General features: G+C 44.1%; 1 protein-coding gene and 1 long non-coding RNA gene across 4 annotated transcripts in view; one reads left to right on the top strand and one right to left on the bottom strand.

Annotated features, from left to right (window-relative positions):
- Nucleotides 1-2,493, bottom strand: LOC128333632 (uncharacterized). The gene is made up of 2 exons (XR_008311002.1): nt 2,410-2,493; nt 1-1,366 (listed from the first exon to the last, which is right to left on the bottom strand). It is a non-coding gene; the product is annotated as an uncharacterized LOC128333632 (long non-coding RNA).
- The window catches only part of NFRKB (nuclear factor related to kappaB binding protein), a 27,181-nt gene continuing 13,283 nt past the window's right edge, over nt 1,937-15,834 (top strand). The window contains exons 1-15 of one of the 3 annotated variants that reach the window (XM_053269312.1): nt 1,937-2,148; nt 3,614-3,769; nt 4,591-4,792; nt 5,252-5,379; nt 5,775-5,949; nt 7,178-7,279; nt 7,937-8,010; nt 9,177-9,261; nt 9,965-10,142; nt 10,994-11,102; nt 11,531-11,657; nt 12,313-12,378; nt 13,105-13,184; nt 14,237-14,280; nt 15,547-15,607. In XM_053269312.1, the coding sequence (XP_053125287.1) occupies nt 3,635-3,769; nt 4,591-4,792; nt 5,252-5,379; nt 5,775-5,949; nt 7,178-7,279; nt 7,937-8,010; nt 9,177-9,261; nt 9,965-10,142; nt 10,994-11,102; nt 11,531-11,657; nt 12,313-12,378; nt 13,105-13,184; nt 14,237-14,280; nt 15,547-15,607 (1,566 nt within the window). In that variant the 5' untranslated portion in view covers nt 1,937-2,148; nt 3,614-3,634. Of the gene's footprint in view, nt 2,149-3,116; nt 3,136-3,613; nt 3,770-4,590; nt 4,793-5,251; nt 5,380-5,774; nt 5,950-7,177; nt 7,280-7,936; nt 8,011-9,176; nt 9,262-9,964; nt 10,143-10,993; nt 11,103-11,530; nt 11,658-12,312; nt 12,379-13,104; nt 13,185-14,236; nt 14,281-15,546; nt 15,608-15,834 lie in introns of those variants that run through there. The other 2 variants (XM_053269314.1, XM_053269313.1) reach the window with 2 other exon arrangements.

Consider the following 15,834-nt stretch of genomic DNA (forward strand, 5'->3'; position numbering starts at 1 on the left):
TAAAAGAGAAGCCATTTCTTTGTGGCAATTTATTTGAATGCTGCTCGCAATCAAAAATCCCCTTGTTTTTGAAATGGATTTGGAAGAATTGTTTGACTGCAGTATTCGGGAGAATAGCTGCTACAATTTTCTTTACGGTTGCTGGGAGATATCTACTAAAATCTTTATTATTCCTCCTAAAATTTGTTCCTGGAATGCCATTGTGTAATACAATTCATTTATTCCAGGCACTCGAAGTCCTTTATGTTCTCGCGTAGTACATGAAATAGAACAGCTTCTTGGCAGCTTCATCCCTTTCAAAAGAGGTACCTTGCATAAAGAGGAACAGAAGTTGTTCAGGTCTGCTCCAATGAAGGCCTCCTCGGCCATCTCAAAATCAGTCATCAACCTGACGGGGTTGGGATGAGTTCATCTTAATTCCAGTGAAACTGACAGACACAGAATGAGAACCAGATCAGAAAAGAGAGGAAGCAAAGGGCTCAAGCCCCCTCCCCAACTGCATTACAGTCCTGATCTGGATCCTCCCACAACTGTAACTTTAAAGGAACACACACATACACACAATATTACAAGTTTGTCTAGTTTTGCCCTGAATACTCTTATCTTTGTATTATTAACATCGCTGCTTTACTAGCCCTGGTTAGCCACTCTAAAAAAGTATGCCAGCCTTGACCAAGTAGATGCTTGTACATTGTCTCCAAATGGTCCAGGATCCCTGCAGAAGTTGTTCCCATCCTTGGGTCCCCAGAAGTTGATAACCCAACTTCTGTTATCCCGTGACTAGGGGATGACAGGAGCTGAGGTCCACCAATATCTGGAGGCTGGGAACCCCTGGTCTCGAGGCTTACTTGTTGTTGTCAAAAGACTTCTTTGGAATTATGTTGACATGGGGCAGAAACCGTTGTTCTTTGTCTTTGTAGTGACTAATATATCTGAAAGACTTCTGGATAGGAAAATAGGGATATTTCACTGTATATCTGTCTCCCTCCGAAAGCTGCAATAATGACAGTGATGGGAATGGAAAGGTGAAATTTTAAAAATCCCTTGATTGATTAAGGGCCATCAAGTCGGTGTTGACGCTTAGTGACCACATGGATTCTGTCCAGGATGATCTTTCTTCTTCAACTTGGCCTTTTAGGTCTCTCGGTGGTGCATTCATTGCTGTCGTAATCAAGTCCATCCACCCTGCTGCTGGTCTTGTCCTCTTCTTCTCTTTCCTTCCACTTTCCCCAGCATTATGGACTTCTCAAGGGAGCTGGGTCTTCGCATAATATGTCCAAGTATGATAGTTTGAGCCTGGTCCTCCGTGCCTGGAGTGAAAATTCTAGATTGATTCATTCTGTGATCCATTTGTTTGTTTTCCTGGCTGTGGAAAACAAACAAATGTGGAATTTGTTCCATCCAGCTATGTTCCAGCCATGTGGAAAACCACATGCATAGACAAAATAGAACAATTGTTTTTGGACTACAACTCCCATAATCCCAAACCACAGTAGCCAATAGCCAGGGATTATGGGAGTTGTAGGCCACCATCTGCAGGTGGACCGAAGTCGACGCAGGCCTAATTCTAAATCTAAACACAACACCGGAGCAAACATGAACAGGAATGCAGTGCATTGCCTGCTGCAGATCCTTTGCACAGCCAGAAGCCAGCACGCCGCCGCGGGGCTGACACTACGAAATAGAAACGCAGCCCCGCCCCGCCCCTGGCAAGACCAGGGAGTGGGCGGGGCGCCAGGAGGAGCCCCCTTGCCCGAGCCGACGAGGCCGTGCATGTGCAGCCGCCGCGGAACGGCGCGTCGGATTGAAAAGAGGGAGGCGGCGGCGCGCTTGGCCCGAGACCAAGCCCCGAGTCGCGCATGTGCGAGGCCTTGCTCCTCCCACCCTGGAGGGACTGGGACGTACCGGGGAGGGCGTCTAAAGCGGGAGCGCGCAAGCCGAGACCAAGCCGCGAATCGCGCATGCGCGAGGCCTTGCTTCTCTCACCCTGGTGGACTAGCACTGGGACGTACCGGTGGTGAGGGCGTCTAAAGCGGGAGCGCGCATGCGCTTTCCGCCCGCTCCCCCGCCGCCGTCTCCCCCCCACCACCACCTGGAAGCGGAATGAGCAGGAGGAAGGTCGCCCTGCTGCCTTCGGGGTCCTCTGAGGTAATGGGGATAATAGAAAGGGCTTCTGGGATGGGGGTGGGTGGGGAGTGGAGGCCCTGTCCTGAGCGGGGAGGTAGGGGCATAGGGGGCAGCGGCTGGGGGGGAGCAGCCTCGGGAAGCAAAGGGGGGTACCCAACTGCATCTGCCCCCATTCACTCTCCCCCCACCCCACCGCCGCCCTCTTGCCCTCTCCTCCTGTAGTCCAGCAGCAACTGGGGACTCAGACCCGAGAGCCCCGACGTTAATCTATCTTCTACTGACCTTTTCCTCCACCTTTATTCCTGCAGTTCCCCACGTGCATGCGCACACACGCACACCCACCCACCCTCCTACGTTTGCACCAGCGTTCCCTGTAAGAGGGGTTCCCAGTGGTTGTTGAGTACCGCTCCCATAATGCTTGGTCAAAGGCCATTGCAGCTGTGGGTGCTGGGAGTTGTAGTCAACAACCACTGGGAATTCCTCTTACTGGGAGCACTGGTTTGCACACCCCTTCTCTTCCTCCTCCCAGCCAGAGAAGGGAGCTGGTCTTGTGGTAGCAAGCATGACTTGTCCCCTTAGCTAAGCAGGGTCTGCCCTGGTTGCATTTGAATGGGAGACTTGATGTGTGAGCACTGCAAGATATTCCATTCACGGGATGGAGCCGCTCTGGGAAGAGCAGAAGGTTTCAAGTTCCCTCCCTGGCAGCATCTCCAAGAGAGGGCTGAGAGAGATTCCTGCCTGCAACCTTGGAGAAGCCACTGCCAGACTGGGTAGACAATACTGAGCTAGGTATACCAATAGTCTGACTCAGTATATGGCAGCTTTTTCTCTTCCTGTCTCCCCCCCACCCCACGTGCCACTTTGTATATTTATTGGGCCCAACTGCCTGAGAACCCACCTGTTTTTAGACTGCAGCAGCCCTGGTTTACCTGCTTCTACATAAGCATGCTTAGGAGGATTGGTCTGCAAGCGTTGTGTAGAAGTTAGAGTATCCCACAAGTGGGAGTGGTGGGTATTTAGGGAAGGGAGTCGAAAGACCTGGCAGAACTTTCTCTGACATGGCACTCTTACAGCCTGATCCAAGGTGTGTTTCCTTGGAAATAAGCCCCACTGTGCTTGCTCACTGACTGGTGCTTGCTCCCAAATAAGTAGGCAAAGCACTGTGGCAGTAAAGCGTAGTCTTGGCTTGTAATCTCTGGATTCTGAGGGTCAGAATAGGTTTAATCGGCCAGGCCAGAAATATTTTTGGGTCCTGTATTGGGAATATTAAAAGGAGGAGATGTGTTGGTTGGTTTGCTGCCACTGTTATGGATTATCTAGATTCTGTTATCTAGATTCTGACCAATCCTGATTTTCAAATAAGTGCCAACTATTGGGTCTTAATAATCATCATTGGATGATGATGATGATGATGATGATGAATAAATTAGTGAATAATAAATCTGCTTCAAGTGGAATTCTGAAACTTGCTTGTTTTTGTTTCAAGGGCATCACCAAGGTGTGAAAAATGGATTCTCTGGATCATATGCTCACTGACCCATTAGAGCTGGGACCATCTGGAGAAGGAAATGGCACACAAATTATGGAAGATTGCATGCTGGGATCCATACGAATTAGCCTGCCAGAAGACCTCCTAGAAGATGTGAGTAGAAACAGAAGTAGTCCTCCCCCACTCCCCCCCCCAAAAAAAAATTCAAAACAGTGTGAACTGACCAATTGTCATCATCAATCTATTCTAGAAAAATAATTCAAAAGTATGTACGTAATGATGGAATTCAGCAGTTTAATTGGGATCAATGTGCTTTTCTGTACCAAACACACATCTTTCTGTACCATTGTTGTATACCACACATTTTTCTGTACCAAACACACATCTTTCTGTACCATTGTTCTGTACCACACATTTTTCTGTACCAAACACACATCTCACTAAATTGCAACCGAATCTCCTAGCTCTGTGAAACTTGTATAAAATGAATGTTATATTGCCTAAGCTGAATCAGACTAAGGGTTCATTTAGTCCATGGTTACTTGCATTTAGTATTCAAGTACACTGGCTCTGAACAGGGAATTTGATATCAAGTCTTCTCCCACATCATAGAGTCTATTATCAAAGAAAGCTAAACAGAATGCATCTTTGTTTGGAAGCAACTCTGAGCCCAAGCTTTCCAGTTAGTTAACCCTACTGTCACTTAGCAGCCTGCCTGGTTATATCACAACCAGTCAAGATAGTTTAACATTCCACACCCCTGTACTAATACCACATAAAATCTCAAGTCAGTTTCTGTTTAAAAACATGTTTCCTTGTTTATTTGCCTCTTGTGCATGCATTTCTGTGTTTGTATTGTTATACAAGATTGAGTGGTTTGGTTTGTTATGACTTCTTGCCCATTGTTGCAAGAACAGTTAAACACTTTCTTGAGGGATTTCATTTCATTATTTCACCCCTCCCCTCTCTCGTAGTCTGAAATCTTTTTTGAAGTCATCAGTCTTTCAACATGGCAGGAGGTGCTGATGGATTCTCAGCGAGAACACCTGAAAAAGTTTCTGCCCCACTTTCCAGAAAGCAACACAGAACACCAGAATAATCTGATTGTGTCCCTGTTCAGTGGTGAGAACTTCCGCTTTGGGAACCCCCTGCACATCGCCCAGAAGCTCTTCCGGGGTCAGTAGCCAAGTCATGAAATCAAGGGTTGTAATATGAGGTCCTGAAAATGGAAGGCATCTTCCTTAAGTTTGTACTGTGAAAGGAATAATATCACAAGCATCAGACTTTCACAAATCTGAAAGGAATAATATCACAAACGTAACTTAAATTATTCAGTCAAGAAGTTTGGTCCTGAAAAAAGTGTATTATCCTTGCAGTACAATGCCCGTCCTTTCTGTTGCCATGGCACCACAATGTCTAGATCTTCTTTTATTTTAAAGTATATATTTGGTAATCCTAGACTCTTGTAACCAGTCTTAGCATATCATGGCTTCTCTTTGTTGCACAACTGAAAAATCTCTTATCCTCTTGCGATTTGATCCATGGCGGCCTTTTGATTGGTGTTAATAAAGACAAATTAGCTTTCAGACAATTGAAACTCAAACCAGCAATACAGTAGTTATGTTCTCCTTATAGATGGACACTTCAACCCTGAAGTGGTGAAATATCGGCAGCTTTGCTTTAAGTCCCAGTACAAGCGCTACCTGAGTTCCCAGCAGCAGTACTTCTACCGGTTGTTGAAACAGATTCTTGCCTCTCGGAATGTAAGTATTTGAAGAGATTAGCATAGAATGTGGTTCTATAAACATGGCATGTATGATCAGGGAAAAGCTCAGAGATGGGGTTCCCCAGATTCCTAAAAACAAGCTGGGGTCTCCTAAACTGGGAAACTTTCTGTACATAACGGAGTCCTGTATGTTGGTGGTTCTAAAACATTTATATCCCACCCTCCACTGCGATACTCCTTGGGGAAGCTCGCAACAATAAAACTATATAAAACAAATACAGTTAAAATTAGACTCAATTAAAGCCAAAATTTCAAATTAACCCACTACAGCAGACAAGAAGATGATGTGTTACAAGATGCACTTGTAGATTGGTCATGTCACCGGTACCTAAATGGAGTTTGGTATATGGTTGTATGCACATCTGTTTCCAGCATCTCTTAGAGCTCGCTCGGAAAGGTGGCCCAGACCTGGCCCTGAAGAGAAAATATTCAGCAGCTGCCTGTGTGGCTGAGGAACGGGACAGACGAACTCATCGGCGGTACCTGAAAATCCTCAGAGAGGTGAAAGAAGAATGTGGGGACACGACCTTATCCTCTGATGAAGAAGGTACGAGTGGGCATCCTTAGAATAGGCAGAGGCTGGACTGGGAATCCTTATTAATGCTATATCAGCCCAAAGCCTACTGATTAGGAACCTGAAAATAGGTTGGTGATGTTATACAGCTATTTTTACTCAATGTGGCACCCCAGTCGCATGTCCCTAAAGCAATGGTGCAGCGTCGTGTAGGCTCTTCTTTTTTTCCTGCTTTATAGTACCATAACAAGACCTGAACCCTTACGGTAAGGTGGGTTATAAGTGCATAATTAACAGTTGGTCATGTTGTGCTGACCAATACTACCACTCTCAAACACTTGTAAGTGCAGCAAGTTTAACTGGACAGCTGCAGGACTGAGCCAGCTTTCTTCTCTCTGTGTTTAAAGAACTTGTGGATGATGCTCCTCATCCTCGCTCCTCCTCACTTTTTCACACAACGCGTGATCCACTCCTCACATCCTCACTCCTCCTCACTTTTTCACACAACGCGTGATCCACTTGTGGAACTCTCTGCCACAGGACGTAGTGACAGCCAACAACCTGGATGGCTTTAAGAGGGGCTTGGATAACTTCATGGAAGAGAGGTCCATCAATGGCTACTAGTCGGAGGGCTGTGGGCCACCTCCAGTCTCAAAAGGCAGGATGGCTCTGAGAACCAGTTGCAGGGGAGAAATGGCAGGAGAGAGGGCACGCCCTCAACTCCTGCTTGTGGCTTCCAGCAGCATCTGGTGGGCCACTATGAGAAACAGGATGCTGGACTGGATGGGCCTTGGGCTTGATCCAGCAGGGCTGTTCTTATGTTCTTATCCACTTTGTACAGGGAAATTTTCCCATCAAGACAACCCTGATTTTGATTCTCCTTTTGTGCATCCCCTTGAACTTTGTTCTGCTTTGGGACTTGCAGAACGTATTTTGGCTCTATGGCTCAGAATGTTTGGACTGTCCTCCTTGAGCTGCAGTTACACATGTAGAGTACACATTTATTTGAAGGCACCTTAATTTCCACTGTTCATATTTACGCTTAACCTTGTGCCTCATTTAAAATCTTAGTCTGAATTGGAGGACAGCCTTGACTACCAGCTTCTGATTAGCAGTCATCACCACATATCCAATTTTGTTGCCTGGGTAAAAGCAAAGATCTGTGAGAGTGTCTACTTGTTAGGAATATAATGCTTGTATTCAGGTTGTTGGTTCTATTATGTTGGTACTTTGATAGAGAGCAATAAAGCTTCTATTTCAGATCTAAGCTCCTGGATTCCAAATTCTCCAGCTCATTGCCCAAATCCCGCTGTTCCCCTCAGAGTGCTCCCCACACTGTCAACCCAAGATATGAAATCAGCAGGTAAGAGCAAGAGGTACTTAATTCTTTACTTCCTTAGGAACATAGGAAGCTGTTTTATACAGAGTCAGACCATTGGTCGATCTAGTTACACAGACTGGCAGCAGCATCTCCAAGGTCACAGGCAGGAATCTCTTTCAGCCCTATCTAGAGACACCAGGGAGGGAACTTGGGACCTTCTGCATGAAAGTAGGAAGGTGCTCTTCCCAAAGGGGACAATAATTTCTAGATCAGTTTCTTCTAGCTTCTTCAAAGACTGGTCTGCTCCTAAAGAAAACCTGGGTTACCTTCTGCTTTAATGGGTATCACTTCTCGGATCTGTAAATTTCTTTCTTGGCACTTTTCATATATAGCTGTCAGGATTGTAATGGAAAAGGCAGGTTGATCAATTTTACTGTAGACATTAAGACTCATTCTGTTGCTGCCTAATTAACTGTGCATGATGCATATGCCACCAAGTAAAGCCTATTGTCCATCTACAGAGAGCATCGAGTGCAAAATTCCCCATTGGTGGTCTGGGTCATTAAGTGGACTTGGTCTTAGAAGAAGAGTTTAGTTATTAAAGGCTAACACTTGTTCTGTGTGGATGCATCTTAACTCAATATGTTACATAATAGATTCATGGCAGATTTTGATAGCATTTGGTTTTGTTTCCTCTAGATAAACTGGAGTTTGGTGAGAACGACCTAAAAACGATGGTGAAGAAACATCATGAAAAACGCAAACGCCAACCTGTAAGCCAAATGCTGGATTTTTAGTACCTTTTGTTAGCAGCATGTTATGGTAGCAAAGGGACAGAAGAACAGCTCCACTCTCCTCACTAAGGGCAATTCCAGGAGTAATATATCAGGCACATTACCATTTCTTCAATGATTGAAAAAATGATGTCCAAAAATTTTGATGCCATTACTGACATATTTTGCAAATTTCAGACACTCTCTAATATTTAAGGGGTTTGTAAAAATATAGCCTTAGAGTTAGAGATGTTCTCTTGAGAGTGAGTATATACAGTATCAACTTGAAAATTTGCTAATGGCGACAGTCATCGAAAAAGTGGTAATATGCATGTTTCCTTTACCCTTGGAATTGACTCAAAGTCTGCTGTGAGGAGGAGGTGTCCCACTTTGCAAGCCCAGCGAGCTTGAGAGAACCTGATAACTGCATCCAGTCCAGCCTTAAACAATATTTGTAGGCGGTAGCGGATTACAGACTTTGTCTCAGAGCAAGCCCACATGAGGGGAAGAAAATAAGAGGCGAGCTGGTCTTGTGGCATCAAGCATGACTTGTCCCCTTAGCTAAGCAGGGTCTGCCCTGGTTGCATATGAATAGGAGACTAGAAGTGTGAGCACTGTAAGATATTCCCCTTAAGGGATGGAGCCGCTCTGGGAAGAGCATCTAGGTTCCATGTTCCCGACCGGGCAGCATCTCCAAGATAGGGCTGAGAGAGATTCCTGCCTGCAACCTTGGAGAAGCCTCTTCCAGTCTGTGAAGACAATACTGAGCTAGATAGACCAATGGTCTGACTCAGTATATGGCAGTTTCCTATGTAAGAAGTAGGATTGAACTTGTTGAAGGATATGCAGCATGGTCCTAAACATGTTTACTCAGAATTAAGTCCCAGTGAGGTAAATAGGATCTACTCCCTAGTGAGTGAGTTTAGGATTGTATCTTTGGCAAGGGTGGTTGTCAGTGTTGCTTTTATCTGGATGTGCAACTTGATTGCTGTTGGAATTAGAATTCTAGGGGAGTGTTTTTTTCTAGGTGCAGCTAATTTAAACTATGTTTTTTATCGGCAAGCTACAGAAAATGTTTTTGAAGAGACAAGTCTCACAAGGCTGTCTTACGTTCTTGCTTCCAGTTTGCTGTACTCTTTTGCTGAGTGCCTCTGTCTTCCATATAGAACCATCCTGATTTAATGACGGGGGACCTGACGCTGAATGACATCATGATGCGTGTGAATGCTGGCAGAAAGGGGTCCTTGGCAGGTCAGTGAGTCAGGTGTCGCACTGCGATAAGGCTGCACCTTACTTGTTTTCTTTCACTGGGGCTATTAAATCTAAGCAGACGTGCTGGATCAGGCCAAGGCCTACGTAGTCCAACATCCTGTTTCCCACAGTGGCCAACCAGATGTCTCTGGGAAGCCCAAAAGCAGGAAATAATGATAGACCACTCACCCATCATTGCTCCCCCACAACTGGTATCCATAAGTGTACTGCCTCTCAACTCAAAGGTAGCTTGTACACCTCAAGACTAGTAGCCATTGATAGATTTATCCTCAATTAACTAGGAGGATAAGTCTTAGTTAGGACTGGAGGTGGAAGCCAGAAAACTGAGGGAGGAGGACAGGTGGTGGCGTGTCCCCCCCCCCGAGAGACCAGAGCTGGGGGAACCCTGAAGAGGACAGAGGGGGGAGGAACGGTGGTGGCTGTTCCCCCGCCCCCGGCAGCCCAGAGAGATGTGAGGTGAGGTAGAAAAATGGTATGTGTGAGAGAGTGTTTTGTGCATACACTGTCTTAATAGTGCCGCCCAGAACAAAACTCTTTCCGCTCACTGGTAAAAAAAAATTAGGGGAGCACTGGCCAGAGGCCAGTATAACTGTTCCACTTTTTTTAAAAGGAATTATTGCCTAATATCCTGGTAATATGTGATGTGTAACTCAGAAACCTTTCCTCTGTTTTTAAACTAAAGCCTTGTTTGACCTTGCTGTCCTCAAAAAGAAGGTGAAAGAAAAGGAAGAGAAAAAGAAAAAGAAGTTGAAGGTGATTAAATCAGAAGCGGAAGATTTGTCAGAGTCCCTTGGCAACCCTGAAGGGATGCCACCAATGTCTCAGGATCCATCCCCCATTCCACTTTCTGTTAAAGAAGAGTAAGTTGCTTCCAGGAGAGAGAAAGCACTGTGGGCATGATCCACCAATCGGGTGTGTTTGCAGTATAGCTAGTTCAGCCACATTGAACTTCATCTAAATACAGTAATGCAAGCAAGCAATTCTAGAAACTATTCTGCATAGTTAATATATCCAGTATAAGCCAACATCCTCTAATTAGGTGCCTGTATTTTGTGTTAAACAGGTGTAAAATGAATTGTGTACAAGTGAGGGGAAAATGAAATCCAGACGATAAAATGTTATTTAGGTTAAAGTCAGTCTGAAAAGAATATGGTTGAAAAATATGCATTGTCTCCAGGCAAGAAAACATGATGATCTACATTCTTTCTGTTAAACGTTGAAGATCTGTATATCAGTGAGAGGATACCAAGAGCAGGTGTGGTGGTGCAGTGGCTGAGTGTGAGGTGAGAGGATATGGGTTCAGATCTTGCCTCAGTGAGAATTCATTTGGTAGCCTTAAGTAATGTCTTTCAGGTTTAGTGCTCACGTCCCTCCAGATCTGCAGCATGAAACTAGTCTGTCCCACAAGGTTGTTATGTGATTGCTGAAATACCATATGAAGTACAATATATTATATGCCTTTTTAGCACCAGGCAGACACATTCAAGTTCCCTGCTGCTGCTTTAATACGGTCTTAAAGCTGTGCTGTTGTTTTGTTGCATTTTTATATTGTATGTCGATTTGGGAGAGTTTTCTGAAAGGTGGGTTAGAAATATTTTAAATATTCTTATTATTACCACCATCATCATTTGCAGAACTTGAATTCTCTAGTTGGATTGATGATGATGATGATGATGATGATGATGATGTTATTATATATCTCCCATCAAAGGCCTCTTGAAGACATCAAACCATGTCTTGGAGTAAATGAAATCTCTTCCAGCTTCTTTTCTCTTCTTCTGGAGATCCTGCTCTTGGAAGGGCCTGCTAGTCTCTCAGTAGTAAGTGTTTACTTTTGTTATCTCTTTCCAGGACATCTTCTTGAATTTAGAATTGTTAGGCTTAATCATCTGAGAATTATATAAGTTCAGAATTCACTGCCTGCCTGTTTGTCAAAGGAATCTATTGATCCTCTCCTCTCCTTCTATTGTAGCCTGTTGAATTACTTTTGTGTGTGTTGCCTCTTCCTTCCTTTCCCACACTGAGAGCTGAAATGCTTTGATTTGAAAGGGCTTTAGAAATTATTAATAGTATTATGGTTACCATTAGCTCTACCATCCAAGCAAGTACTCTGCAAATCAATCGAGTAAATAAAAATTGTTCTGTGGGAAGGAGTGAGGTTTATGACAACAAGTGATCTGTAGCTATGCCAAGCTTAGACCACTTGTACAGGTGACCGGAATTCAGAGTGTTATTTTCCTTTGCTTAGCTTGAAGATAAAGTCATGGATTGGCAATCATCCCCTGCCAGCACATTGAACAGCTGGTTCTCCTCTGCCCCCAACTGGTCGGAACTCGTTCTACCTGCCCTGCAGTATCTCACAGGTGACAGCAGAGGTAAGTCCCATTTTTGCTGTTAGCAGTCCAGACAAAATGATTGCCTTAAGAGTTTGCAGTTGCTTTGAACCCTGTTGCTAGGATTTCACACTCAGCTTGCTCTCTTGAGCTTTGTGGAGCTACGTTAGCAGTCCAATGTCGACTGTGAACAAATGCTTGTTAGAAAATATCTCTGCAGTTCATTTTTGAGTCTAATTGAGTCTTGCTGCTGTGCCTCTGTTTGTATGTCTCCGGGCCACAAGTTGGAAGGGTAACTTCTACAGATGGTTTTTATACACCAGGCCTGCTCAACTTAGGCCTCCCAGCTGTTTTTGGACTAAAACTCCCATAATCCCCAGCCACAATGGCCAATAGCCAGGGATTATGGGAGTTGTAGGCCCACATCCACAGGAGGGCTGAAGTTGAGCAGCCCTGCTATACACCCTCCCTACCCCCCAAGAAAATCATTATCCTAGTGGATTCTGTTTTCCTCCAAAACTGGATTGTAACCTTTGATCTAAGAAGGTAAAAGCTAACAAGCTGTTGAATTTGTACATTTGGAAACTTGCCACTGTGCCCCTTTACTATTGCTTTGTACAATAGTCTAATCCTGCAATCTGAATTTTTTTTCCCTAGGTAGTCCAGACACTGAAACATTTCTGTTTCTCTGTTACAGATGCACCTTCCAGTTTTTCTCCATTTGTTGAATTTAAAGAAAAAATTCAGCAGTGGAAACTTATAGGTAAAAGGAACTTTGCTTGCCCTTTCATCTTCTGTTAATATATCATGTCAACTGTTGTGTCGGATAGATTTAAGTTCCGGTTAGAGCTGCTACAGCTTGGAGGAGCAGATGAACATCTCCTTTAGGAGCCTTCAGCACCACCTTCTAGTTGTATGTTCTTACATATACATTTTCTCTCACATAAAAATATTGTGTATCTTTTTTTTTTTTTTAAGAAAACTCTATCCAAGAATCTTGCATTAGGTTATTCTAAGAAACTCAGCAAGCACTCCTGTCTTGTACTGCGAGGCAAACAAATATTACTGTCCCTATCTTTTTTATCAGTAAGAAGTCCTGCTAGATATGATTGAAACCACTTGTCAAAACTCAACAACTCAGTTAAGCAGAGTTAAGATCAAAACTCATATTGGTCCAAATACAGCTATATTTGGTCATCAAGGCTTCTTATACATAATAATTGCCACATTCACAGTTTTAAAATGATTTCTGTATCCAAGTTCAGGAAGGGTTTTCATTCCACCTTGTGGGACATGGTAGAGGGTTTAAATAGGCTTGCTTAAGTTTAGAGATTGGAGGACTGGTCATTTGCTCCCTTCTTTGCATCGTGGCCATGGCGGAGATGAGTGTGTCCACACAATGCTCCCTACTACTGCTGTAGTCTCAGGCATCAATGTGTGGTCACTTTGTCATTCATTTTTTCTTCTCCTTCTCTGGCTGTGATCAAAGGCTCTTCACAAGACCATGAGAGGGAGTTGGCAGCCCTTTTCCAGCTCTGGTTGGAAACCAAAGACCAAGCATTTTTCAAGGTGAGATGGAATTCTTGTCCATTTTAGGTGTTAATATTCCACCTTCTGCAGTAGCCTTAAGGCAGTTTCCAAAAAGCATCAAAAGATTTCCCCAAAAGTCAGTTCCCAAAACGTATCAATATAGAAGTGCAATCTGATGTTAAAAATCAATGAGCTGGCAAATAGAAATCCAGAATAAAACAGCCCATTTAGAAGGGGCCTTATGTGAGATGCATTTAAAGGCCTTGGAGAACAGAAGAGACTTTGGCTAATCTATGTCTCTGCTGCCTTTGTACGTAGTCCAGAAACTGCAGTAGATTCAGAATGCAGCAGCCAGGTTGGTCTCTGGGTCATCTCGGAGAGACCATATCACTCCTACACTGGTTGCTGATACATTTCCAGGCAAAATACAAGGTGTTGGTTATAACCTATAAAGCCCTAAAGAGCTTGGGCCCTGAGTATTTAAGACAATGTCTTCTTCGCTGTGAACCGCACTGCCCATTGAGATCATCGGGAGAGGTTCTTCTGCATTTGCCACTGGCTCGTCAGGTGGTTACTCAGGGACGGGCCTTCTCCATTGCTGCCCCGAGGCTTTGGAACACGCTTCCTGCTGAAATAAGAGCCTCCCCATCGCTTACAACTCTTAAGAAGGCAGTCATGACACATTTGTTCACCCAGGCTTTTAACTAGACGCTGTTTTAATAGTTTGGTGATATTTGTTCTTGTTTTGTTGTTAATTGCCCAGAGACTTGTGTTTTTGGCAGTAAACAAATATGCTAAATAAATAAATAATTCCTGAAATATAGTAAAGAAAGCACCAGGAGAATGTATTTAGAGAGGGAACTCTCTAATCTGGATACCACCACAGAACCCCCTGCCCTGTCTCCAATAGCTACCACCTAACCTGTGATAGTGGGGGGTCTCTGAGAAAGGCCTCTAATGAAGATTAAAAGGCAGGCAGGTTCTCATGTGGGAGAAGGTGGTCTTCAGGTACTTTATTTTAAGAACATTATTTTATGTGGCAAGTGTCAGCTAATTTATCCACAAAGCTGAAGTTAATCTCTCATTAACAGGACAATGAAGACAGCTCAGACGCCACCACACCTGTTCCTAGAGTGTAAGTATATTTATTTCTTCATTCATTCATTTTATGTATCGTCCTTCCTAAAGTGGCTCAGGGCAGTTTACATTTAAACCTTCAAAGGGCTCTATGCTGTGTATTATCAAACTCAAGGTGAGTCCTCCTCCGTTTTCACTCCAGTCGTCTACCTTGTGGTAGACGTATATGTGGTTCAGAAACTAGCTTGCAGCCTGCAACCCAAGGTGCTGAATTCTTCTCTCCCTCTTTTGGGACAGGCTTCAGTAATCGACACAGTGTCAGTTGCTTTGAAAAAGAATCCAAAGGCACTAGAGTGAGTTATGGGCATTGTTGTGACTTGAAAAATCTCTTTATTCTGGTGGCAGCAAAACAAACCACTTCATAAAAATGGATCCCTAACTTGTTTTCCCAGAGTTGTTTGCTTTGTATATTTGAGTCATTGTGGCTGGCAGAGACTTCCTTTGCTCCTGATGAGCCAACACAGCTGCAAGAAAATGAAGTTTGAATGGACAGAATGCATGTTAGTTTATTTCTGGCTGTAAAGTCTTGACTACCAGTGATTATGCCCAGGTTGGAAGGAACTTGGCTGTATTCCTGGGAGTGTGTTGGCCAAATGACATTGTTTCTGTACATCCTAAATGTCATTTCTATGTTGGATTGTCCTTCAGTTCCTATCCAAAACTGCTGCATAGGGTAACTGTATCTGCTTTTTTAAAAATGTTGTTTTCCACCCCCAAAATGCAAAAATTGGTGGTGAATGAGTGATCTCTCTTTTACACTGGTGCAGTGTTTTTCAGTTATTCTGGTTTGTCTGGGATTTTGGTGTGGGTGGGTGGGTGGGGTTTGTTTGGTTTTTTTTGCTTATAACCACCTCTTGAGTTAAGTAGCTATCTCTAGATTTTATCCTACTCAGCTCTGTGAGGGAAAATATCTCACAGCAAATGAAATGAAACCCAATACTTTGCCTCTTAGATTGTGACTGATGGCCAAAGTGAAGCAGAGATAGATGAATTAGCATTTTAAATAGAAGTATGGCAGCCATTCGCCAGCAGAACTTGTGATATTCCAAGTTTTGAGGCCCTCATCTTCAGTAACTTGAACAACTGTTTGGAAGTGCTAGGTTGATTTTTATGTATATTCTCTATAGCTGTGTCCACCCACCCCCCCCCCCCCCGCCTTGTGTGGTGACCTTCTGAGAAAGGCCAGCAAGTTGACTTTCTGGAGGGCTTCTGGAACCATGGTTGTATTGCCATCACCCAGGCCTTATGCTAGTCTTTGTTTCAGAAGGACTGACTACGTAGTCCGGCCTAGTACTGGGGAAGAGAAGCATGTCTTCCAGGAACAGGTGAGGGTAGCATCATTCTGCCTGGTATACAGTAGTCGCTTCATCAATACTAGTTGATATTAAAGAAGTATTGACAAAAGTTCTAAAGGCTTTGCATGTCGGGATTGTGAAAGCTCAGCTCTCTCCATGGATTCTGGCTAAAGATTCTTCCTCCCGAGGAGTCCAGAGACCAGTGAGGACTTTGTCTATGTCTGATTGCCTGAAGGGGCGTGGGAGGACTCATCTTT

This window comes from Hemicordylus capensis, chromosome 8 (assembly GCF_027244095.1).
Source record: "Hemicordylus capensis ecotype Gifberg chromosome 8, rHemCap1.1.pri, whole genome shotgun sequence".
NCBI classification, from domain to species: domain Eukaryota; kingdom Metazoa; phylum Chordata; class Lepidosauria; order Squamata; family Cordylidae; genus Hemicordylus; species Hemicordylus capensis.